This window comes from Talpa europaea (assembly GCF_964194135.1).
Source record: "Talpa europaea genome assembly, chromosome: 10".
Taxonomy (NCBI): Eukaryota; Metazoa; Chordata; class Mammalia; order Eulipotyphla; family Talpidae; genus Talpa; species Talpa europaea.
The window spans coordinates 23,947,560-23,975,417 of NC_140077.1; the positions used below are offsets into that span (position 1 = coordinate 23,947,560).

The window sequence follows — 27,858 nt, forward strand, 5'->3', positions numbered from 1 at the left end:
TTTATCCACTTACGGAGATTTTCTTAGATGTGGACATTTAGGATGCAGAGAACTGGGGTGGTAGGGAAGTGTGGCACGTCCCCATAAGTTCAGAGCTTTTGGACTGTCAAACCCTGCTTATGGTCCCTACATGCACTTATACCTGAGCAACCGCATGCCTGCTGTGGCTCCGAGGTAAACAGGTGTCTCTTCATGCTGGGACTGTGGAATCACACTTCTGGCTCTTTGCATACATTCCTCCAGAGAATGGTCAATTTCTTTTGTTTTTTCAGCATAATCTGAGATTCCAGGACCTATGAAAAGATATCAAAGCAGATGAAAATCTTATAAAACAGTAAAATGTAGTATAGATGGTCAGTAGTTATACTCACTGAACCTAGCCTTGGTAGGACTTATTTTCAGACCTTTGGTTGGGTTTGTCCACTGTTCAAAAATTTTGCCACCAGGTGGCACAATTTTCACATCCAATTGCATAAAGTTCCTAACAGGTTCTCTCAAATTTTACTGAGGATCTATACCTACTCTGCATAGCTGCTGTTTGATGTTTCTTTCACAAAGTTTAACTTAACAATGTTAATTCATAGAAGGCCTAAGAGGAAAATGATGACAGTTAAAATAAGCATCAGGCACACTAGTTATTACTGAAAAGATAGGAATTGCTACTAACTAGCTAAAATTGCTGAAGTGGCATTTCTTCCTTTGTTAGACAAAACAGGAATAGATTTCCTCCCGTCCCCCAGTACTCATTTCATCAGTAGGTTTTTCCACTCGGATTCCCTGCCCCCTTAGTAAAATTGTTTTTCCAGTTTTGGAACAAAACTAATTGTTGCTATGGAGAGGGCTAGAGCCAAGAAAGATTCCCGAAGCTTTTTGAAGCTAATACTTAAGAATGTCAGCACACTTTAAGATGAGCATCTACACTGTCAGAGTTTCAATAGTGAGGATTTGCTTAAAGATAATTATCCAAGTATGTTATCCATATCATTTGCAGTTTTTAAACAGTATGTTTACTTACCCACACTGAGGAAATCAGCTCTAAATTATGGTCTGTTTTGATCAAAAAACTCTGGCCTTTCAAGAATTGGTGACTTTCAACCAACCTTTTATCTAAATACTTGGCTAGAGAAATCTCTCTTTTGAAAGAGGGAAATTACAGCATTAATTAGGTCATACACACACATGGTATGAGTTTCACAAGGAAAACAGCTTCTAGGTTTAAAAAAACTTTAAAGATGGAAGGCAGTGGATTAAATAAACACCAATAAAATATGGTATTTGAGTTTTAAGAAATGCTCAAATTGATGGAGTCAAAGTCAAAGGACATGAGACTGTTGGGCAGAATGACTTGTTCACTTGGAAATCTCTCTCTACTGCTTTCGTGACAAACTATGAAAAGTGGGGGTCCTCAGAGGCCAGCAAACTAAAAGTCAATAATTTTCTGGGGTCTGAGTTATCTGTATTACTAAAAATAAACAGTGGGTCCCTGGCTCTAAGGACCAAGATAGATAAAGATCAGAGAGATGATGGTGTAGTGTCGTAACATTTGGTGCATGCTGGAGTGTTGGATGGGAGGAAATAGAAGGAACTGAATTGTATACAACCCTGACTTGTTTTATGATCTTAAAAGAAAACAAGCTAGTGCATCTCACTCAGCACCCAGCTGCTGGTGCCTTAGCAGACCAAGGTCCCAGCCTAGGCCTCCTTGCAGGGCCTTGCTCTACATCAGGGACCCTTAGCAACCCTCAGGTGAGCACCCCTGACTCCAGACCTGACCGCCTACTCCTCAAGAGTGAACAGAGGTCTGTGTGGCAATCTTGCAGGACCTAGCTACTCACCACAGGCCCCCAGCCGCACCAGGAAGTATATTCCACTCAGCACTCAGCCACATAGGGCATTCTTCCATATCAGGAATAGTCAGCAACCCTTTGCCCTCCTGGTCACCAGAAACATGCCCTTGAGCCACCACTCCTGGGTGAGGCAAGGTCCCAGCAACTTAGCCTCTAGACCCAGCACTGCAGTCAGCCCTCCCAAACCTCCCAGCCACCAGAACAAGGCCCAAAAGTGCTTTGGGGGATGCTCTAGTACATCCCTAGATTCTACTAGACCCCAGTAGCTGTACCTACCATCAAGTGAACACTCAGAACAGTGAGGGAGAAGCACTCATACACAACAAAAGCCCCAACTACAGCAGGGCAAACCCAAAGCAAACAATGGAGTGAAGGAAAAGTACAAATGGTGAAACAAGCCCTCAGGGGAACAATATACCACAAAGACACAATCAAATTCCAGGACCCAACAACACTGACACAGAAGAATCATTCTCCCTGCCAGATAAAGAATTCAAAATTGTCATATTTAAGAAAGTCAAAGAACTCAAACAACACAAATAAAGCTCAGAAAAGCAAATCAGAGACATATGTGAAGACACAGAAAAGGAAATGGATGCAATGAGAAACATAATTATGAACAGAATATCAAGATTGAAACTTTAAATAAGAAAATGGAGGGGGGGGAGCAACATGGCGGCGAGGAGACACTGCGAGTAAGATCTCCCATTAAAAAAAGTTAATAGGGAGGAAAAGCGGCAGGTCCCAGTGAGAACTGGGACACGGAAGATAAACGGGTGACTCCAGCAAACTACCCGAAGAAGAAAGTGGCCATAAAAGAGGACTAGAAGGGAGGGAAGCGCAGAACCCTGCTCCCCTCCCCCGCCCACAGAGGCGGCACTCTCCAACCGGCAGAGAGGAGGGAAACAACAAACCAAAACGGCCAACAAGAACAAAGGACGCAGCAAGCGGGACTGTGAGTGGAAAGGAACTATTGCAGCCACCACACCCCGTGAACGGGAGCTGAGGCGAACCCTGCAGGATTCGCCGCGGTGGTGAGCGAACGGCTCCGGGCGCCATTAGAGAAGAACAAAGACCCCGGGAGACGCGCACACAGCCCGGGCTGCTGGTAAGCTTGCGCGGAAAAGGGCGCGCTCGGCGCGCTTGAAAAGCAAGTGCAGACCGGGATAGCGGCTGCCCAGGTCCGCGCCTGCAACCTAGGCTTGCGGGGAGACGCGCGGAGGTCCTCACTGAGGTGAAGGTCCCTCCCTGAGTGAGCAGGAACAAGGCGCCCAGGCAGGGAAGCGGGATTCAAAAGGCGCCATTCCCGCGCCACTGAACTGGGCTACAGCCCGCGTCCTGGAACTGAGGGCTTTGGAACTGAGACCCGGGGCACAAAATTAGGGGCGTGGGTTCCCCACGACGGTGGGGCACAAGGCAGACACAGGACCACAAAGCCATTGAGGTGTACCCTACCATCCCCGCTCTGCTCCCTGTCCCACGGGGTGGAAAATCAGCTCCCCAAGGGCTCTAGGAGAGATCTCTGGCGCCACCTAGCGACTTGAAGCCAGCACAGGCTCCTGAAGGAGCTAGTGGCCAGCTGGGGAGTTAGCCCACACCCGGCCCCTTCCGAACAAGTAGTCTGAGCCCACAGGGAGAGCGAGCACCCACAGCCAGGGCAGACCAGGCACGCAGAAGAGTGTGCCTGACACCGGACGCGCAGGGAGTGTGTCCCCCATCACCATTTTAGAACAGGGACATTTCTTCAGTAAAGACTACCTGCAGAAGGCTTCCTCAGGAGCCAGAGGTGAGCGGGGGAAGTTCACCCACGACAGACCCCCTCTGGCCTGCAGTCCAAGCCCAGAGGGGGAGCAGGAACCCACCGCCGGGGCAGACCAGGCGCACAGGGGAGTGTGTCCCCACATCGACATTTTAGGACAGGGACCTTTCTCCAATAAAGACTGCTTGAAACTGACAGATGACTCCTGGAGGAACCAGAGGGGAGCAGAGAAGCTCACCCAAGATGCCGGCCAGTCCCAACAACACAGTGTCCCAACGCATACGGCAAATTAGAAAACAGACAGTAGGGAGGAGAAGAACCACACGCAACCTAGCAACTCTCCAGAGAAAAAGCACACCACAAAAAGAAAACCAGCCCCCAGATTGCAACGACAGTAACTTGGAAGAACTTCTGAGCCTTCCAGAAAGAGAATTTAAAATTGCCGTGATTAAAAAACTGACAGAAGTCATAAAGGAAAACAATGATAAGGGAAAAATAATCAACGATCAGAAGAATGAAATTGAGTCCCTAAAGAGGGAAGTAAAAGAAATGCAGGAGATCAAAGAATTAGTGGAAGAACTAAAGAATTCTGGGAAAAGCAATGAAAGCAGAATTGATGAAATGGAAGAACGAATAAGTGCTCTTGAAGACACAGAAATAAAAAGAACCAAAACAGAAAAGGAAAGAGAAGTACGAAGGAAAAAGAATGAAGAAAGACTTCGGGAACTATCTGACTCCATGAGGAAAGGAAATATAAGAGTTATAGGAATACCAGAAGGAGAGGAGAGAGAAGTAGGAACAGAGAAAATATTCAAAGAGATAATTGAAGAGAACTTCCCAAATGTGAAGAAGGAGCTGAAAATTGATATACAAGAAGCAAGAAGAACACCAAACTTCCACGACGAAAGAAAAAATACAGCAAGACACATAATAGTAAAGCTCCCTAGAATCCAGGACAAGGAAAAAATAATGAAGCTGGCAAGAGGGAAGAAACAGATAACATTCAAAGGAAAGCCAATCAGGCTGACATCAGACTTCTCCGAAGAAACACTACGGGCAAGGAGAGAGTGGAGGGACATAGTCAACAGACTCCAAGAAAACAGATGCCAACCAAGAATACTCTATCCCGCAAAGCTCTCCTTCCTCTTTGAAGAAAGAATATGGACCTTCCCAGACAAACAGAAACTCCGGAATTTCATTGCAACTAAACCCCCACTCCAAAAAATACTACAAGGAGTCCTAAAGCCAGAACCTCAGAGGGATGAATAACAATGAAAGAAGGCCAAAAAAAAAAGTTATTAAAAGAATAAATAAATAAAATCAAAGGAAAGACAAACACAATGGCAAATACAGATGTTAACATATCAATATTAACTCTAAATGTAAATGGACTAAACTCTTCAATAAAAAGACACAGAGTTGCATCCTGGATTAAGAAACAAAACCCAACCTTTTGCTGTCTCCAGGAAACACATTTAGCTGCAAAAGATAAAAATAGGCTCAAAGTTAAAGGATGGAAAACAATCCTACAAGCGAATGGACCAAAAAAGAAAGCAGGAACAGCTATACTTATATCAGATAAAACAGATTTCAAACTCAAAAAGATAAAAAGAGACCCCAATGGTCACTACATTATGATCAAGGGGACAATACTTCAAGAAGAAATAACACTCATTAACATATACTCACCAAACGAAGGAGCACCAAAATATATCAGACAACTGTTGTCCTCTCTGAAAACAGACATCAGAGAAAACACATACGTAGTGGGAGACTTCAACACACCACTATCAACAATGGATAGATCAACAAGACAAAAAATAAGTAAAGAAACCAAAGCTCTAAATAAGGACCTAGAGCAATTGGGCTTAACAGACATCTATAGAACACTAAACCCCAAAAAAACGGAGTACACATTTTTCTCAAGCGCACACGGATCATTCTCCAGGATTGATCACATACTGGGGCACAAGACAAACATCAACAGATACACCAAGATTGAAATCATATCAACCATCTTTTCTGACCATGAAGGCATCAAACTAGAAATAAACCATAAAAAGAAGGCAAGGAACTTTCCTACCTTATGGAGATTAAAAACCACACTACTGGAAGACCACTGGACTAATGAGGAGATCAAAGAAGAAATTAAAAAATTTTTTGAATTGAACGACAAGGAAGACACCAATATCCTAAATGTATGGGATGCAGCAAAAGCAGTAATAAGAGGAAAATATATAGCAATAGAAGCTCACATCAAGAAACAAGAAAGAACTCAAAGAAACAACCTAATCTCGAAGCTCAAAGATCTAGAAAAAGAACAACAAAAAAACCCCAAAACCAGTAGAAGAAAAGAAATAATAAAAACCAAAGCAGAAATAAATGAAATTGAAACTAAAAAAACAATCCAAAAGATCAATGAAACCAAGAGCTGGTTCTTTGAAAAAATCAATAAAATAGACAAACCCCTAGCCAGGCTCACAAAGGAAAAAAGGGAGAAAGCACAAATAAACAGGATCATCAATGAAAGAGGAGAAATCACAACGGACACAGCAGAAATCAAAAGAATAATCAGTAACTACTATGAACAGTTATATGGAAACAAGTTTAACAATCTAGAGGAGATGGACAAATTCCTACAACTCTACAATCACCCAAAGCTAGATAAAGAAGAAATAGAACACCTAAACAGACCAATTACAATTAGCGAAATTGAAATGGTAATCAAAAACCTCCCCAAAAATAAAAGCCCAGGACCTGATGGATTTACAAATGAATTCTACCAAACATTCAGAGACGAATTAGTGCCTATCCTTCACAAACTCTTCCAAAAAATTGAGAAGGAAGGGACAATACCAAACACGTTCTATGAAGCCAACTTTACACTAATACCAAAACCGAACAAGGACAACACAAAAAAGGAAAACTACAGGCCAATCTCCCTAATGAACACTGATGCAAAAATCCTCAATAAAATTTTAGCCATCAGAATCCAACAATGTATCCATGAGATAATTCACCACGACCAAGTTGGATTCATTCCAGGGGCACAAGGATGGTTTAACATCCGAAAATCAATCAACGTTATCCAACACATCAACAAAAAGAAATATAAAAACCATATGATAATATCAATAGATGCTGAGAAAGCTTTCGACAAAGTGCAACACCCATTCATGATAAAAGCCCTTGAAATTCTTGGGATACAAGGAACATACCTCAACATCATAAAGGCCATCTATGACAAGCCAACAACCAGTATCATTCTGAATGGTGAAAAGCTGAAAGCAATTCCATTAAGATCTGGAACAAGACAAGGATGTCCACTCTCACCACTGCTTTTCCATATAATACTGGAAGTCCTAGCCAGGGCAATAAGACAAGAGAAAGACATCCAAGGAATCCAAATAGGAAAAGAAGAAGTCAAACTATCACTATTTGCAGACGATATGATATTATACATAGAGAACCCCAAAAACTCCACAGAAAAGCTAATTCAACTCATCAATCAGTTCAGTAAAGTGGCAGGATACAAAATCAACACGCAAAAGTCAGTAGCCTTCCTATACACAAACAATAAATCTGAAGAAGAAGAAATCAAAAAAACCATCCCTTTTGTTATTGAAACAAAAAAAATCAAATATTTGGGAATAAATCTAACAAAAGGGGTAAAGGACCTATACAAAGAAAACTATAAAACACTGTTAAAAGAAATAGAAGAAGACACAAAGAAATGGAGAGACATCCCCTGCTCATGGATTGGAAGAATAAACATTATTAAAATGGCCATCCTTCCAAAAGCAATATACAGATTCAATGCTATTCCAATCAAAATTTCAATGTCATTCTTCAAAGAAATAGAACAATTATTGATGAAATTCATATGGAATCACAAAAAACCCCGAATAGCCAAAGCTCTCCTGAAAAAAAAAGAAGGGAATGGAGGCATTACACTCCCAGACTTCAAACTATACTACAAAGCCATAATCATCAAAACTGCATGGTATTGGAACAAGAACAGACATACAGACCAATGGAATCGAATAGAAAATCCAGAAATAAACCCACAGATTTATGGTCAACTAATCTTTGACAAAGGAGCAAAGACTATGCATTGGAGCAAAGAAAGTTTGTTCAATAAATGGTGCTGGGAAAACTGGGTCGCTTCATGCAAAAGAATGAAGCTTGACCACTACCTCACACCATACACAAAAATCAACTCAAAATGGATTAAAGAACTAGACATAAGACCTGAAACCATAAAATATATAGAAGGAAATATAGGCGAAACACTACATGATTTGCACATCAAAGACATCTTTACAGACACATCACCCAAAGCAGTGATAGTGAAGGCAAAGATAAACAGCTGGGACTACATCAAATTAAAGAGCTTCTGCACAGCAAAAGAGACAATAACAAAAACAAAGAGAAACCCCACCAACTGGGAGAACATTTTTGCACCCAACACTAATGATAAAGGACTGATCACAAAAATCTGCAAAGAGCTGATGAGACTCAACAACAACAAAGAAAAGAATCCAGTCAAAAAATGGGCAGAAGAGCTAAAAAGAAACTTCTCTGAAGAGGAAATGCAAATGGCCAACAGGTATATGAAAAAATGTTCAACATCACTTGTCATCAGGGAAATGCAAATCAAAACTACCATGAGATACCATCTTACACCAGTGAGAATGGCACATATTAAAAAAACTAGCAACAACAAATGCTGGCGAGGGTGTGGAGAAAAAGGAACTCTTCTGCACTGTTGGTGGGAGTGCAAACTGGTCCAACCACTGTGGAAAGCTGTGTGGAGATTTCTGGACCTACTAAACATAGAGCTTCCATATGATCCAGCAATTCCACTCCTAGGTATTTACCCAAAGGACACAGAAACATCAATTCCAAAGAACACCTGCACCCCTATGTTTATAGCAGCACTGTTTACAATAGCTAAGCTTTGGAAACAACCCAAATGCCCAAAAATAGATGACTGGATCAAGAAGATGTGGTACATATACACCATGGAATATTACTCAGCATTCAAAAAAGATAAACACATGCAATTTGCAGCAACATGGATGGCGCTGGAAGGGATCATGCTCAGCGAAATAAGCCAAAAAGAAAAAGAAAAATACCGAATGGTCTCACTCATAGCAGGAATCTAGAAAACTTAAATAAGGGACCAGGAAAATGAATAACTATAAGAAAGTGAAAATCAAAATCAACAAAAAACTATGAACCAGAGACACTTTTAGGGGGGCGGGGGCGGGAGGGGAGGGATTGGGGTCAGAATGGGGGGGCTGCAATTGTATGGGGAATATAACAATAAAATTTATTATAAAAAAAAAAGAAAATGGAGGAAATTCAGGGTGTAGAAAGATAAAATGGAGAAAGTAATGAATTTTGGGGAAAGACATGGAAATAGAACAAACTACATGGAGGAACAAATCAGTAATTTCAAAGATACAGATAAAAAAAGAACCAAGAGGGACTCCCCTGGTAGTGCATGGGGTTGAGCGCCGTGCTGTGCAGCTGTCCACAGCCTCTGCAGCGCTGGTTCTATCCCAGCCAGCCAGAGAGGGTCCCACATGGCATGGCAGACCTCTCCTGTCTCGCCCGCTGCTCCCCTCAGCAGTGTATTTCATCAGTCTGCCTGTTCTGCTCCCCACTCTGTCTCTCTGGTGAATCTTCTCACCCTCTCGCACATCTGGCCTGTATCCTGGTTCTTGTATAAATAAATAAATCTTAAAAAATAAATAAATAAAATATTAAATATTAAAAAAAATAACCAAGAAAGAAAAGATACAAAGGAGAAAGAGCAAAGAAACACTTTGAGAATTATCTGACACCATGAGGAAAGGAAATATAAGAGTCATAAAAATCCCAGAAGGAGAAGAGAGAGACAAGGGGGCTGAAAAGCTATTCAAGGAAATAATTGAGAAAACTTCCTAAACTTGAAGAAGGAAATGAAAATAGACATACAGGAAGTTTTAGATGGATACCAAACATTCAGAATGAAAGGAAAAATAAAGCAAGACAGATAGTAGTAAAACTTTTGAGAGTCCAAGAAAAAGAGAAAAAAAAATGAAGTTGACAAGGGGAAAGAAACAGATAAGCTAAAAAGGAAAACCAACTACGCTTATATCTGTCTTCTCTGAAGAAACACTATGGGCAAGAAGGGAATGGAGTGACCTATTCAAAAAACCCCAAGACAAAAAATGTCAGCCAAGAATACTTCATTTTGTAAAGTTTCTCCTTCCTATATGAGGAAAAAATAAGGACCATCTCAGACAGACAAAATCTTTGGAAAATTTGCCACTAAACCCTCACTCCAAGAAATTTACAGGAATTCTTAGGACTGAAGCCAAGAGAGGAATGAACATGAAGAGCTGACCAAGGACTGAAGAGAACCACAAAACGATGAACAAAATGACAGTGACAGACTTCCACATATCAATAATCACCCTAAATGTCAATGGACTAAACTCATCAATAAAAAGACAAAGAGTAGCATGCTGAATTAGAAAACATGATCCAACCTTCTGCTACCTCTAAGAAACATACCTAAGTTCTAAAGATAAACATAGATTGAAAGCAAGGGTTGGAAAACAATTAGACAAGCAAATGTCTCCCCAAAGAGGAAAGGGGTGGCCATATGGCCATTTCCTTCTTCAAGTTTAGGAAGTTTTCTCAATTATTTCCTTGAATAGCTTTTCAGCCCCCTTGTCTCTCTCTTCTTCTACTGGGATTTTTATGACTCTTACATTTCCTTTCCTCATGGTGTCAGATAATTCTCAAAGTGTTTCTTTGCTCTTTTTCCTTTGTATCTTTTCTTTCTTGGTTCTATCTTTTCTTTCTTGGTTGTATCTTTTCTTTCTTGGTTTCTATCAGGTAAATAGACTTCAAGCTTAAAAAGGTGATCAATAGAATGATCAAAGGGAAACAATACAGGAAAACATAAGACTCATCAATATACACTCATCAAATGAGGGAGCATCAAAATACTTTAGACAATTATCATCTTTGAAAACAGAGAAAATGCATAGAAGCAGGTTGAGATTTGAGAACCACTGGCTAAGACATGGGCAAATATCCATATGAACTGCAATTCCATCATTTACTAGTTCAAGCAAACTTAAAACAAGTGGCATAAATTTTCTCAACCTCAGTGCCCTTGTGTTTAAAAATGGAAACAATACATATCTCAAAAGGAGACTGAAGATCAAATAATGTATTTTCAGTGCCCTATGTATGGGAGCTACTATTACTCAGTTATTTTTTAATTTGCTTATTCAGGGCTGGAATGTTAAGGACTGAGTTCAGTATTATTTTTATAATGATTAAACAGTAATAAAGTCTCCGCTGTTTTTCACTGGACTTTTTCTCATATGTTCCACTTGCCATACACTTTTCACTTTTTCTTGCCCCACTGCCTCCTCCCTTTCCTTTTTCAACTTACCTTTTACTTTGCATTCATCTATCTGATGTACCACCCCTGTGTCATTCTCCTTTTCCGCTGGCCATGAATAGACGTACAGACTTGTGTGAGAAGAGCCTGCATCCAGCACAATCCCATACTGAGGGCAAAACAAACCACAGCTTATCAGCATTAAATTATTCTTCTCCATTTTCAGCTGAAGACAATTACAGGAGAAAGCATTTTAATTCAAGACGAACATGGAGGCTAGGGGTGGGAGGGAACATGCTTGGAGTTGCCCCCTCGCAGATTTATTACCATGTGAAGAGTTCTAGAACAGTGGCTATCAGTACTGGGCACGCATTATAAACACCCAAAATTCTCTTTCCATTTGCCCGAATCAACCATGAACCTGCCTGGTCTGGGATTGTTGCACAACAACAAGGAAGAACTGGTTGGTCAGAGAATGGGAGAAGAAGGCCCCACCTCACATTTCAGAGTCCACTAGATATACCAGGCAGGTGATATATGAAACACTTCGTAAGAATTATCTGACTTAACCCTCAGAACAGTGCTGTAAAGTAGGGACTATTTTCATTCCCTCTATAGAAGTGAGAAAATAAAGTCCAAAGAGGTTAAGTAATGTACCCAAGAAACACAGCTAATAGATGACAGAACCTAGTTTGCATCAAAGTAGGACTCAATACCTTATGCGCCTTAGGTAGAGAAACAGGAGTGTGGGCTGGACAAGAGTTTTCAAAATGGTGCCCCTGTCCAAAGACTTTTAATGAGGGAGGAATATAGCAAAGTGTGCAAATCTTAGGTGTGCATCTCAATGAAGTTTTGCATTTGTGCACATCTGTATAAACCACCACTAACAGGAAACAGGGGAGGTGGATGAGGGAGGCTGTTGTACCAGCAAGGCATGGGGCAGGTTATCAATGGATCCAGGCAGATGGGTAAAGGAGAGTCCTGGAGCCCTCGGTGGCTTTTTCAGGCTTTTACTCTTTTTTACACCAATTGTAGTGTGGCAACCAGGAGCAGGGCAGGCAAGGGGGTGGGGGGCCAGGAGGCTGGCAGGCCTCCCAGCCCCTGGCCAATCTTTACTCTCTCTGGACTCTCTAGTGGTCTCTCCCCCACTGCCCACCACTCCCCAGTGGACTCCGCCACACAGTCCCCTACAGCACCGCCCTTAGATGTTCAGCCTCCAGGCTCAGATGCGCCCACCTACACATGCCCACACCACGCTCCAGGTGACCATCGGGCATTCATACCCTGAGCCCACACTCCCAAGTGCCTCCTGCACTCAAGGTAATAGCCAATGAGGCCAATGGCACAAAAGCCTGAGCAATCTTCAGAGGCAGAGGGGGTATTGGCACAGGTGGTTTGGTGGAGGGTGGGTGCAACATGTGCACACATTGAAGAGCAAAAATGTCACCCCAAAAAACTAAAATAAAGAATTTTTGAAAGCCACCAAGATCAAGATAGAGATACTTTTTCTAGCCTGCAGAAGGCTTTCTGGTGTCCGTCACTGTTAGTTTCCTCCATGGTATAGGGTAAGGTAAAAGTATCAGGCTTTTCTGCCCTCCTGCCATCAGGATGGATGACAGAAACCTGTGGTCCCGAATGCATGCCTGATGGCGGGCACCTGGAGCAAGGTGTGGGCATATTAGATGGGATTCACCTGGGCTAAGACTGGGCTTTTCAGGGCGGTGTCACGGGGATGCGAGAAGAAGAACAAATGAGAAGTAGCAGAGAGAATGAGAGAGAAGACCCGAGAGCCCAGAAAGAGTAAAGACTTGCTAGGGGCTGGGAGGCCTGCCAGCCTCCTGGCCCCCCAGCACCTCTGCCTGCCGTGTACCTGGTAAATCCCAATAAAAACCCGCAAAAGCCACTGAGGCCTCCAGGACTCTCTCCTCCTTTACCCTGATCTGCTGGATCCTACTGTCGCCACCATAGGTGAGTATGCCTGCTTCTGAACTGCAATGATGGACTGACTCAGTGTGTTTACCTTAGTTCTAACCTCTTTCACTCTACACAGTGTCTCTAAAAGACATTCAGACCATGGTTTCGGGAGTTTGTTTCCTCCATTGTCATATGGAATACGGTTTCCAGAAACATCCTTACATGTGTCATTTTGTGGACAAGCGCTCTCATTTATTTGGGGTTATTTACCCAGGAGGCAACTGATGAATGCCCAATTTGATCAACTGTCACTCATCTTTGGTTACTTCCCTGGTTTAAATTAGAGGAGAAAAATGCCTTGACTGAAGAATGTCCACCACGGCTCTTGAGGAGGGCACAGAAGCGCATGGACTTATTTACTGCCCTTGTACTAGAGGGGGAAATGGAGGAAAGTAAACAGGAAAGCAAAGGAAGAGACACTAACATTTGAGCCAACTGCTCTCCACATTTTGCAACTCATTTCAACCTTAAAGCATGGTCTGCCACTTGATAATGTCTAATTCAGCAGTTGTTTTATTTATATATCTATATTTATAGCTGTCTATATTCCCTCATATTGTCTTATCACCTGGTTAGAATCTAAGAACTTTCAGGGAGAGAAGGAAGTGATCTTTCTGAACCACTGGGAATGGCTAAAAGTAGAGCCTATTGAGGTGCTGGGCTTTATTCCCTATCACCACACACCAGGGAGTACCCCTGGGCCTGGTACAGATTTTTGATCCTCTACAAACTCCACTCTGTTCTGTTTTCTTACTACACTCCCAGTGGGGATTCCGCATGATTAGCCTTTGCCCTTATTAAGAAAAGGACCTGTCTACTTGCTTTGGGCATGGCAAGGAAGCAAGCTGGCCCAGCTCCTCTGCAGCTAGGCTTGCAATGAGAGGAAACCAAGAATTGGCTTAGGCAGTTACCTTTATGGGCAGGATGGCATCTGAGGGCTTTGCACACATGTGAAAGCTCCCAGGGTGGAGGATGAGGCTCAAGGGCTACACCTAGAGAATTCTGTTGTTCCCCAGAAGGGGCACTGAATTCTTCCTGCCAGAAAAATGTTTCAACCACAATGGCTTATGATAAAAGCTAAGCAACAAGCAGACTTTTCTGGAATCAGGACATTCTATTGTCTGCCTTTGTTGACATGAAAGTCACTCTTCTAGTAGAAAAAGGAACCAGCCTTGCTTCTATCAGCCTGTCTCTCTAAGGCCTTGCACAGTGAGGAGGTTGATAAATGTCAAACTTTCACTACATTTCATTTGGCAAGAGTTTGAAAAAGGGGTAGAGTGTACTTTTAACAGGAATTGAGGACACTATCTGTGTGTACAGCAGAAGTGTGTGCTGTTGAATTGTGCCATCTTTTATCTTCAAAACTGGTTTGCAGAATACGACACTGGCATTACTTGCTGCTTACAGGGCGGATGAAGCTTAATTGTCTGAAAATTCTGTTCACACATTTGGAAAGTTTGCCTTACTTTGTCACAAACTGTCAGTATATTTACTCATTTTTCATAGCTGCCCTACTTTAGAGCTAAAAGTTTAATTCCATCTAACCTAAATCTCATTTTATAGATGAGCAACTGTGCCAGACAGCTCAAGGACTTGCCTAATGGGTAGAGATAGTTAATGCCCTAACAGATTCATCTAGAGTCCAGGTAACTACCACCTTTTGTTCTCTTTCATCACACCAGCATTTCCTATGCATGTTCCAGAGGGCAATCAGACTACGAAGATCTGGGCAAATAAACCTCAGAAGTGTGGGAAATGCTGTGTGCTCTTTCCCCACCTGGGCTCATTATCCCATGCAGTAGTGAACACTTCAGAGAAGTCTAAGAACTCACTTACTGCTGTCTGAGCCAGCATCCCCCAGATGACAACCAAATTTTGTTAGCTCTCCTAAACAACACTTTAAGAAATGCTGTGTTTTGCTATCCTATCACTCTCATCCAGTGTTTCTCTGTAGATAATATTTAATGTTTCTAAAAGCTCCTCTTAATATGTCCTTTACATTAAAGAAAATTCAAAGATTTAGATGGTAAGGAAAAGACCTAACATTCCTTTAATATGATTTCAACATCGCTTTGCACTTTAAGAGTACTAAAAGTAATCTAGAAAATGAAGGAAAAGGGGGAAAATAAGGTTCTATCAATTAGATATGGCTGTTATTTTATTTCCTTCCAGTCTTTTCTAAATGCATGGTGATTTTTATATAGCTATAATTTGACTATTCATATAGCTTTGTCCTAAGCTAGTTTTTCATCATGCACGTCATTTCAGCACTCATAATTGATCTTCATTAGCTGAGTGGAGAAGCTAAAAGAAAAAGAAGTTAGAAAAGACCTTGCTTGAAGACACCAGATCTTGGTGAAGATCTTAAGATGTGGGTGGCAACAGACCCTGAGCTCATGGAGCATAGAGGCCACAAGGAAGAAGATCTAGTAACTTTGGGATGGAAAACATATTATCTGTGCAAATGTCATAGGTCCAGGCTTCTGCCTAAGTCTCCCTGAATGTGGAAAGCAAGAGAAAACCTACTTCTTATCCTGGGTCTGCAAAAGTGAGAGGTTTAGCCCTTTTTTCAGAGTCTTCTACCCACCCTCTTGCTGGCCTGCTCTCACGCACATGTTACTCTTTTTTTTTTTAAATAAATTTTATTTTTATATTCCCCATACAATTGCAACACCCTTATTTTGACCCCAATTCCTCCACTCCCCGCCCCCCACTCTCCATAGAGTGCCTCTGGTTCATAGTTTTTTGTTGATTTTGATGTTCACTTTCTTATAGTTATTCATTTTCCTGGTCCCTTATTTAAGTTTTCTAGATTCCTGCTATGAGTGTTGTTTTTTTTTTTTTTTTTTTAAGATTTATTTATAAATACAAGAACTGGGGCACAGGCCAGAGTTGGGGGGGGCATGAGAGAATTCACCAGAGACAGAGTGGGGGAACATAACAGGCAAATTGACTGAAATACAATGCTGAAGGGAGCAGCAGGCAAGTCAGGAGAGGTCTGATGCGCCATGAGGGTAGCTCCCTGGCCAGGGATCAAACTCATTCATGCTGCAGTGGCTGCCATGAGTTTCATAGGCTGTGTCTTAAACCCTTGAGCCACCAGGAAGGCCCCATGTTACTTTTCATCCAGAGCCTTTGCCTAGAAAGTCTTTCACCTGAGATCCTAGCCATCTCTGATTAGATTCCACCCTCCTAATCTACTAGTACCTGTAGTTTCCTCTCAAGACATCACCACATTGTGTAAATGCATATTGCACATATATATATATGTGAACACTTGATTAAGGTCTGTCTTCTCTATTAGACTATAAGCCACTTAGAGAAGGTCTATTTTGCTTATCATGTTTGTCTGGCATTTCCCAAGCTCTACTCTACTGTACATAAAGCACAAAAGATGAATTCAATGGACAATTACTAAATCAAATGAATGTGGTTCTTAAATTCCTTTCAGACTTAAGAGAGGTTACTATTCACAGTCTAGTATAAAGCACAGTCTAGTGCCAGTGGGTTGAGGTCTACTACCTCTCCACCTCCTTACCCTACTCCCCCCACCAAAAAAACCCCATAAGCTTGGTAACATGGGCAACATTGTGATATTTAACTTCTCTTGGTCTCTTCAGACAGGCCTTTTTCAGAATATTTTTTAGAAGTTCCTGTAGCTTTAAAAAGTAACTTCAGCAACCTCATCAGTCTGTCACAGTGAGTCCTTTTGAATATACAAAGCTTATCCTTTTGAATCTGACTCCAGTACTCTATAAACAAATCAGGTCTCCATTAGCTACAGTGATGCTGGCAGAGTCTATAAAAAATTAGAGATCATTCTCTTCCTTTTTCCCCCCCTTCTTTAAATGGAGTTACTAGACCTTTAACAGAAACCTCAGTTCTGTATTATGATTCTGTGGCAATAAGTACATTCATAGTGTTGGGCAGTCATCAGCACCACTCATTTCTGTGTTGTTTTTTAAGCCAGACCACATTAAATTCCTGTAGAATAAAAATGGTCTAATTTCCAGGAGTATTTTAGGTAGAAAATTAGAATGAATGAATCCTTCCAAATTTCCATTAAAAAAAATCCCAAATGCTTATTGAAGTACAGCACTCTGTGAAAAAAAAAAAGCAGGTGTTAGGAGATTGGACATTACCTTTTTTGCAGATGCTGGATATCCTGGGAGGCGCAGCCCAGTGACCCTCACAGCAAAGGGCCTTCCCTGAAGCTCATCTCCCTCACATCAGTGTTGATAACTTGTCTCTGCTGAGGGCTTCTGATGTACTGGGGACTCTGATAATTGAGTCACTGGTATTATTATTATTTAATCCTCACAGCCATCCTCCAAGTGTATGCCAAGCTACACTTCCATTTTACACATAAGGAAACTGAGGCACAGAAAAAGAATTTGTGTGCCCAAAGTTTTGTAGATAGAAAGTAGCAGATTTGGGATTGAAATCAAAGCCTTTTGGGTTCCTGAGCCATCATTCCACAGAAGTGGCAACTTTTAATGAAGGCAGGTTGGTACTGGGCCTTTTGTGCCTCCGGGAGAACCCCTTAGGGGCTCTGTACGTGCCAGAATGCAGAACATCTGTGCTAAAAGAAATATCTGACAACTCGCTAACTGCACTTGTTCAGGGATGAGCAAGCAATTTAACAAGTGGAAACTGGGCAAACCTCAAGCTACCTGCCCACTCAGACCTATCAGGGCAAAGGCATTTTTCCAGGGGACATTTGGGTGAAGCTAATGATTCTTCAGTTCATTAAGAGCTACTTTTTTTCAAAGTGGCTATTATATAACTACAGGGCAGTGGTTCCCAGACTTTAATGGCATAAGAATGCCCCAGGATGCATATTAATTGCAAAGATTTCTAGGCCCTGTAAGTTGGGGGTTTGAATTAAGAGTAGGCTCTGGAGATGAGAATGGGGAACCAGGATCTCTAGGAAATCTGATTCTGAGGTATTTCCTGCCTTTCACACTCACAAACCCTGCTATCAGGTTGGTTCTTCAGCCTAAGGACAGAGCCATTTTATCTGTTCAACATGCTTGCTCTATTTATTTAACCTGCAAACTTCTATGAGGCAGCCATGTAAGTCAGATTCTGTGCGTGTTATAATTTGACTTTCATCTTGTGACTAAATGCTTATCTTTCCCACTAGACTATAAACTCCATGAGGGTAAGGATTTTGCTAGTCTTGTTCCTTGCTACACCCGGGGCCTAAAATAGAATAGGTAGTCAAAGACAATTTGTTAAACAACTGAACTGAGTGAATGAATAATAAAAATGTGTGCAAGGACAGACAAAACAGTCCCTGTCCTCAATATACTTACAACCTGGTAGAGGTCGCTGGGCAAGTAACACACAGTACAATACAGAGTCCATGCTGTGTTATGCCAGACATGGCTTCAGCAAGAGCATACCCCACCCCCGCCCTCAGCAAGGCTGAACCGAACTGGGTTAGGCAGGAATATGACAAAACTAGATGATCGAGACTGGAGGATTAACCTGAACTGGGCTAGACGAGAGTGAGACAGATGGAAAGAAGTAGGTACAAAGGTAAATCAGGAAGACAGGCTACACAGCTAACACCATCACTGAGTGTCCACAGTTGGCCAGGACTCCTGCTCTACCCTTCACATTTACTTTATGCCACCTTAATTCTCATAAGAATCTATGTGATATCACTTATCAACTTCATCCTGTGGAGAAACAGACTCAGAGAGCTTAAATCCTGTGACTAAAAGAGCAGAGCTGGGATTCAAAACTGGGAGCATGAGTCCATGGCCCAGGTGGGGTGAGGCAGAACATACCTGCAAAAAGGACAAGAATGAAGACAGAGGAAATTGGTAGAGAGAGAGCTAAAGTCTTCCCATGCATGAAGTTGCACCAAGAAAGACTTAAGGTTTTGAACAGAACCACTGCCTAGTAGGCTTTCATGGTGCCCACATAGGCCTTCTGACCCATGTAAGTACCAAGGAGTTCATACCCAATGAGGCAACCCTTGACCAAGAGGGGATGAGAACCACGGGATAAATCCTCAGGGCAGGTGACTCCAAAGTGCACAACTCTTCAGGGGCCCTCATGAACACAAGCCTCTGGGGCTCAGTGTGGCTATCCACTCATCACCTCTCTCTGGGCAGCCTTCCCTCCTTCTGTTTCCTTGGGATCACTTCCCAAAATAAACATCCTTCATTCAGTTCATTATTAGGATGTATTGTTTGGGAAAACAAAAACAAAAGATTATCAGTCTTTGGTCAGATAATTGGGTTGTAGTTTTAGCTCCACCTTCACCTTGGGCAAGAGAACCTCAAAAGCTCTTATTCTGTATCTATAAAATGAAGATAATCTTTCCTCACAGCACTCCTGGAAAGAAAAAATGTAAATGATGTATAAACTGCAAAGCACTATAGAAAGTAATATCACTGTACTTTGGAGAAATTACTAGTCAACGTTTAAGAGAGAATTCCTCAGAAATTGAGCCTCAATCTCGTCTCATCTTACTTTTACCCTCTTCCCATGGCATCATGTATTTCTAAGGTTTCAATGTGTCAGTGACATCAGAGACTTACCTTTAATCCAGATCTGCGCTATGCCATAAGGTCGCCAATAGTCACATGCAGTTACTAAGCACTTGAAATGAAATTAGTCTGAATTAAGATGTGCTTTAAATTAAAAACCTCACTGGAATTTGAAGTCGTTTGAAAAAAGGAATGTAAAATATCTCCTTAAAAATTATTTTGGTAAAATGTTGAAAAGGTATTAGAATATTTTAGGTTATAGACTATATATTAAAATTAATTTGACCTCTTCTAATTTTTTAATGTGGCTCTTAGAAAAAATTAAAATGTAGCTGACATTATATTTCTACTGGGCAGTGAGGTTCTACACCTCTCTTTTCTGTTATCCAGATCTGATTATCCAACTGCTTTGTTGACATTTCCTCTTGGATATTCAAAACCTCAAAAACAATCCTTCAAGCAATTGAAGTGCCCAATGACACAGCAGTGGATGAAATGGTATGACATATATACACAAAGAAATATTATGCAGGTATTTAAGAAAAAAAAAAAGAACTTTTGCCATTGGTGACAACATGAATAGATCTGGAGGGGATTATGCTAAGGAAAGTAAATCAGAAAGTGAAAGACAAGTACCAGAGAGTTTCACCCCCATGTGGAGTATAGATAGAGAAACAAAACAAAAACAAAAGGTCAGATAAAACCAACCAAAACAGCCTCTATAAATCTGACTGTGAAACTGAGGCTACCAGACAGGGAGGCGTCCCATGCACTACAGTGAAGGATTATGGTGACGCATCTGAGGAGGGGGACCTATACCTCTACAGTGTTGTAAGCTGATATTACCTTAAAAAAATTCTTCAAAATTTAACTCAAAACCTTCTCCCTCCAAACTGCTATAATAGCTTCTTACATAGCCCCCTGCATCATCTGCTCTTATCCCTCAAATTCATTGTGGCCATAACTTGATGCATAAATTTATGGACAAAAGAGTGAAGAGTTGCTGAACGATGTCTGGTCATAATGAGATAATATTATGTGTTTTTTAAAACAAATGTACCAGATACAAATATCCAAATAAGAGTCTATCTTTTAAATCAAAATTTTCAGAAAGAAATATATCTACTCCAACAAACTAAATATATTTGTAGCTATTTCAATAAAATATTAATATATTGCTATTTGGGACAATCCTGGTATTAATTTACAAGCCACATGAGGAAAAAGACATTTATTGTTCCTTATGTTGGATTACATAGACTATTTTATCCTATATCTTATTCATCAAATTGAGTTTGAATGATTTCAGATACAATATCACAGAGTGTGTTCTAAAGCAGCAATGTCCAATTAAAATTTCTGCCATAATGGAAATGTTTTATGTCTTCATTGTCCAATTGGATAGCCACCAGCTACATAAGAATATTGAGCACTTGAAATGGGCCTAGTACAGCTCAGGGACAAAATTTTTAATTTTATTTCACTTTAATTAGCTTAAGGTTAAAGAGGTGCTTTTAGCTAGTGGTTATTAAATTGAACAGCATAACTTAAAGACATCATCAAAGACAAATTCCTAAAACATTTTTGCCCTCACTATGTAATCTTACAAAAATTAGTGTATATCCCCAACAAATGCTAGTTTGCATATATAAAATGATCTTTTGTAAAATAAATATATGATATTGCCGTAAAGAATCACTTCAGATGCCAATGTCTGTGATCTAAATACGAACGCCACTTATTTCAAAAATGCCAGACCTAGTTCCATTTTGCCAGGCCAAAATAACAACACAAAATTACCAAAGACTTGAGGACAATTCCTGCCAGTCAGGGAAGGTCACCCATGACCACAAGTATTCATGGGAACACAAGAGCCCAAGGCTGTCATGGATTTGCTTCCTAGGAAGTCCCCTTCTCCAATGATGCAATAATAAACATGGAAAAAGTTCAAATCAAGAAGGCAATCATGTACTTTTGGAGCTGGTAAACAAATGGCAGAACTGAGATATAATGAGACTTCAACTCTGAGTGAAGTTTTGCCAAGAGAGTCGACATCACTCAACATAAAAGGCAAGATACCATTGACAATGATAGCATCGGCCTTTCATGCAGACAAAGGGGCTGCTGTGTACAACTCCACTGGACTGAATTTGTATGGCAAAATAATGCCAATGTAACATCCAGGCCTCTGCTACATAGCAAGAGATTTAGATGAGTGGCAAATGTTTCAGAGGTCTTGGCATATCCAGTTGTCTTTCCAGTTCAGTATCATCAAATACAAGAGGATTTATTTCTGCACATGTATTCCAAGACCTCCATGGTGAAGGTAACTCCTAGATATATCACTATCCAAATGTACACATGTGCTCATTAGCATATTGATAGATTTGTCTTCATAGATGTACTATAATTTCAAGGAAAGTTTAAAATGACGTATTACAATATAAATTTAAAAATATACTAGATGCTTTTTAATTAGCAAATTAAATAAAATAATGACCATAGTACACGTTATATGTGAGATAATTGTCTTTGTGTTTTACTTTGATGAACTAGAAAGGAAGCAGAAATAAATCACAATAGAGGTAATGACCCTAATTATTTTTAATGACATTAACTAGTTCTTCAAATGCAAAAATTTCACAAGAAATCTGTGATTCATTTCAAATTGTTATATCTGACACAAGTTTGTGTTTCCTGGTGGCTTTTGCAACAATGTTATCTGGGATATTGTTCTATAGTTTTCCCATTTTTGTAGTGTGATTGTCTGCTTGTAGTATCAGAGTAATGTAGGCCCCGTAAGTCATGTTTGAAATCATTCCATCTTCCTCAAATTTTTTTTTTTTTAAGTTTGAGAAGAATAAGTATTGTTTCATCTTTGAAGGTTTGGTCGAACTCACTAGTGAAACAATCTTGTCCTGGGTTTTTGTTTTTTGGATACTTGATTACTGTTTCAATGTCCTTGCTTATAATTGGTCTATTTTCCCTCTTATACTATTGATGGGATTGTAGATTGGTCCAGTCCCTATGGAAAATAGTAGAGAGGTTTCTCAAAATATTAAAACTAGATCTACCATAGGATCCAACAATTAATTCCACTCATAGGTATTTACCCAAAGAATACAAAACACTATTTACAATAGTTATGTTATGGAAACAACCTAAGTGTGCAGTGACAGATGCTAGATTAAGAAGGTGTGGTCTATATGCACAATGGAATACCAATCAGCTACCAAAGAAAGATGAAGTCTTGCCATTTTGGACAACATGAATAGAGCTAGAGCAGATAATGTAAATGAAATAAGGCAGAAGAAGAAAGACAATATTAGATGGTTTCACTCATACTGGGACGAATGCTATATTTACCACATCCAGAGAATGGATGTAGTGTGTGTGTGTGTGTGTGTGTGTGTGTGTGTGTGTGTGTGTGTGTGAAAGAGAGAGAGAAAGAAAGAGAGACAGATTCAAAACAAAACCTAGAATTTGACTACAGAATTGAAGCCACCAAAGGTAAAGAGTGAAAGTGGAGAGGAGACCTGGTGACAGTGGTGGAGGATTATGAGTCTTGGTGGTGGGTGTGATGTGGTTACAGACATCTGAAGAGGTGCGAGCCTGTGTCTCTGAATCACATACAGTGTTGTAATCAATTACCTCAATTAAAACAAAATACAAGTAGGGCCTCCCTGGTGGGGGTTAAGCACCGCACTGTGAGGCAATCCAAAGCCTCTGCAGCATGAGTTAGATCCTTGGCAAGCCAGGGAGCAACCCACATGGTGCAGCAGACTTCTTCTGCCTCACCCGCTGCTCTCCTCAGCAGTGTATTTCAGTCAGTCTGCCTGTTCTGTTCCCCATTCTTGTCTCTGGTGAGTCCTTTCACCCTCTGCATCTCTGGCCTGTACCCCACTTCTTGTATCACAAATAAATCTTTTTAAAAAATACAAATAAATTCTAAATCTTCAAAAAAAAAAAGGTGAGCTAGTTCTAGATTATAGAATGTCACCACAGTATAGCACAGAGCTGGATGTAGTAAATAATTTATCTCTGTTGGGGCATTAATTTAAATAATTTGCTGATTATTATTTAATTCAGCAAATTAATCATGAAAGGAATTATCTTCCCACCAACTACTGATTCAAGGCATTCCTTCCTCCAGAATGAGCATTCATTTCCATTTTCACACCCTAATCCAATGGATTTTGACTTGCACCTGGATTGTCAGAAGTTTTATTCGCTTTTCTCCCACTCAGACCAGGTCCCCTCATGAAAACAAATGCACACACAGGCACACAATGTATGTACATACATGTAAATCTTGAGTTACCTTAAGATTTTCTGGCAATGGTTTGTTCTGGGTCAGCCCCACAGTAATCAAAGCAATCACAGCCATGATAAAAGTGAAGCCAAGGATGATCAGTATATTTCTGGAGCAAAATCTCTTCAGTCCAGATTCTAAAACCAAAAGCAGAATAGAAAATAGATTTAAAAAGCCACAAACATTGATTCTCCCCCACTTTTTTTTCTGTTTTTTGGGTTTTTTGCTGGCTATTTGGAAACATCAAAGATTGAAAAAAAAGCTCAACTTTATCCATGAGGCACTTTGCAAAGTAATTGAGAAATAATTCAAAACCAAAGAATTTGTTTGTACTGTGATGAGGGCCAAGAATGAGTTAGTGTCTGTGACGTTGAGAATGGGCAGAACTAGGTAAGAGGCCACATGTGGCATGGAGAGAGGAAAGAATCCCTAACAGGCAATTTGTTTAATGCATCATGTAGCTCTAGTAAAGTGCAAATAACAAATAACAAAAAGCAAGGATAGAGTTTTTAGAATACATCATCAAACATCAAAGTCCTACTACCCTTGCCATTCCCAGGCTTGACACACCCGTTGCATTTCAGCCACACTTACATGGAATTCTTTGGTAATAGCAAAAAGCGTGTGAGGTCTTGAACATTTCAAGTCATTATTCACATTATCTTATCTATCTTGTTCTTACTTTCACCCAGTCAGGGACATAAAAGTGTTCCCAGAGGAAATTCTATAAAAGGTAAAAGGTTACCTTGGTTAGAATAGAGTATATAATAGAGGTGAATAGGAAATGAAACGGCTGCCCCATTCCCTCTATTCTGACAATCCACTTTCTATAAAACATTCTCCATGAACTCACAAAACTAATATCAAACTATCCCCAAATTTGGTCAGCAGCAGCCACTGCACACTGAAATGGGAGCTTGTCCTCAAGCTCTTGAGCGGAAGCTTAGACTAAACCCAAAGGATTACACCTATGTGTGGGTCTCCAGTCTTTGTCAGCCTATACAATCATGAACCAGTCTTCACACCTCAGAGCTAACAGTACAAGATGTAGGAGAAAAAACTATGGCAACACCATTATCTATTGCATCTAAATAAAAGAACAATGGACAAAATACACAGCTCTTCCCTCTGCTCCCTTCCAAACATAACCTTAATTTTGTTCAGATGCCTCCCACACCCCCCAAAAGTCCCCACACTTCATGGAAAGGGGATACAACCTCTAGGACCCTGATTCAATCCTTTCATGAGATTTATGCTTCATGGAGTCAGGACTTTTATATCTTGAACCCAAAACATCTTGATATAACTGGTGTGGCAGAAATACTCTGTTTGATTCGAGGGCCCTAGGATCTGGAAAAGAACCCCCTAGATACTACCCATGCAGTTCTCAAAGTTGAGATGTCAAAAAACACAGCTCAAAGTAAGCATGTGCTTTATTTTTTTTTAAAGATTTATTTCTGCATATAAGAACTGGGGTACAGGCCAGAGGTGTGGGAGTGAGAGGAATCACCAGAGACAGAGCAGGGAGCAGAACAGGCAGATCTACTGAAATACACTGCTGAGGGGAGCAGAAGTCGAGACAGGAGAGGTCTGCTGTGCCAGGTGGGTAGCTCCCTGGCTGGGGTTTGAACTTGCGCTGTAGAGGCTGCGGATAATTTCACAGTGCTGTGCTTAACCCCTTGCGTCACCAGGGAGACCCCTAAGCATGTGCTTTAGATGAACCATTACAAATCTACTCCTAAAGGGCACGGAGCCTTGCAGCAATGTTTCTACTGTAACAGGATGATGAATGCTTGTTTACAAAGGAGTTATTCAAAAAGGTTGCTACATTTGTTTTCATAAATATGACAATTTTGCTATCTCATTTTCCTTCCGCATCTAGTCAGGCACTATCTTAGTTTCAAATGAGAAAGACCAAGAAGCTCCCTGCTCTTTGGAAGTCATAATCTAATTGGGGAGATAGACAAACCAGAAAAATAGTACATAAATAAGTGACCTCAGGTTATGACACCTGCTAAGGAGAAATTAAAACCAAGGAATGTTATTGAGTGATTTGCTACAGAGCTGGCGTAGGGGCGGGGGATTAGACTGAGGATCAGGAAAGTCTCTATGAGAAGGAAGCACTTGAGCAGAGACCTGAACACAGAGAAAAAACCAACTCCAAGAAGGAGTAAGAACATTCCAGGAAGGGCCTCCACTGGTGGCACAGCAGTTGCGCGCTGGGCTGCGAAGCTGCCCGCAGCCTCTGCAGCACTGGTTCAATGCCCGGCCGCCCGCGAGGGTCCCACGTGGCACACAGAACTCTCCTGTCGCGCCCGCTGCTCCCCTCAGCAGTGTGTTTCATTAGTCTGCCTGCTCTGTTCCTCACTCTGGGTCTGGTGAATCCTCTCACCCTCCCGCACATCTGGCCTATACCCCGGTTCTTGTATAAATAAATAAATCTTTAAAAAAAAAAAAAAATTCCAGGAGGAGGGAACAGCAACCGGGAAAGCCCTGAGGTAGGAAACAACGTGATTGTGACTCCAAATAAGAAAATTTAGTCATTATTAGCAACCTCCTTCCTCTCCAGGAGAGGGTTCTTCTTTCTCAGTTGCTTCATATTCAGGACCCACCCTCTTCTCCAACCCCTTTCCAGTCACCACCACTTCCTCTACAACAGCCCTTTTTGGTATCAACCTCCCTTTCTAATTCTCTTCCCTGTCAGAAGCCATCCCTCATGTGGCTGCAGAAATCCTCCATTGTTGACCTCCTCAGGACTCTTCCTGATCAAGAATCAAAGGTAGCTTCCTGCTGATTGCCAGATGAGCAACACTGGTCTACCTATACCTTCCAACCCTCAAAAATTTAAGCCCTTCCCATTGCTCCATTCCAGCAAATATAGATTTGTGTCTACAAGATCTTAATGCCTGACATTATGACCACTAGAATGTAAGTTCCCTGAGTCCAGGGTATGTTTTCCTGGCTTGTTCACTGCTATTATTCCCAGTGAAATAAAAATGAATTCTAGGTGGACTTCTTCAATGTGAGATTTCCTTCTTTTAGAATTCTCCTCTTTTTCCACCAAGTCCTCTCCCTTAGCTCATCAAACTCAAGCTCAATAGGAGGCGATGTTCCCCTCATATGCTTCATCACTCAGTTTTTCTGGTAGTCCTCTCTTCACATGTTACCTCTACTTAATGGTCAAACTATTTCAGTTTGGGAGTTCTATCACTGTTACTGGGGAGGAGCAATAAGCTATGCTTCACTCATACTTTCAGTTAGTCATTCAGCATGCACTAGACCTGGACTAGGCTTTGAACTAGATCAATACCATCCACCGTCATAGTGTTTATGTTCTAGTTTGGAGTAAAAGACAAAAATAAGAAAATTAAAATGTATAATCTGTTACATAATTATAAGTGCTAAGGAGAAGGAGAAAGAAAGGAAGAGGAAGGATAAGACTATCAAGAAAGGTTTCTCTGTTGTGGTGATATTGAGTAAGAGTCAAGGAGATAAGGAGAAAGCATGCATATCTCTTAGGTAAGAAAACTTTAAGCAACTGGAACTGCATAAGCAAAGGCCCTGAGATGGCACAATGTCAGGCCAGGAGACCAGTGTGGCTACAAAAGTGATAGGGAAGAGGATGGGCAGGGAAGGAAGTATCTGAGCACCTTGTTTACAGGGCCTTGCAAGTTCCAGTAAGGCTTTACCTTACTCTAAAGGATCAACTCTAGTCTTCTGCATAATTTATACTATCATAGGGGTGAACAAGGAGCCATTAGGGGCCTTTGAAGCCCCTCAAGAGGCATGGCCTTTCAAAGAGCAGATCCCTGCCTCTTGCCATGAGATATGGAGGCTGCTCCCAGTCAAGTCAGGTCATAAGACAGCCACACAGCCACATGTGGACAGAGCCTGGCTCTGTTGGAATGGAGCTTTTGCCAAGACCAGAATACGAAGACGCACGCAAAAGGAGTAAATACCATTACATGATAGGTTTTCTTTGTACCTTCAGGTCCTCCTGATGAGTCAGGAATGAATAAACTTTGCTGTGAGATCATTATCAGGAGGGT

At 41.1% G+C, this 27,858-nt stretch overlaps 1 protein-coding gene across 1 annotated transcript in view; it reads right to left on the minus strand.

The window, feature by feature from the left end:
• The window catches only part of ENTPD1 (ectonucleoside triphosphate diphosphohydrolase 1), a gene marked incomplete at both ends in the record, with an annotated part of 30,077 nt that extends 2,945 nt beyond the window's left edge, over positions 1-27,132 (minus strand). The window contains 4 exons of the mRNA XM_084245422.1: positions 143-293; positions 11,069-11,186; positions 23,819-24,039; positions 27,120-27,132. Of these exons, the coding sequence (XP_084101548.1) occupies positions 143-293; positions 11,069-11,186; positions 23,819-24,039; positions 27,120-27,132 (503 nt within the window). The remainder of the gene's footprint in view (positions 1-142; positions 294-11,068; positions 11,187-23,818; positions 24,040-27,119) is intronic.
• Positions 27,133-27,858: the final 726 nt, after the last annotated feature.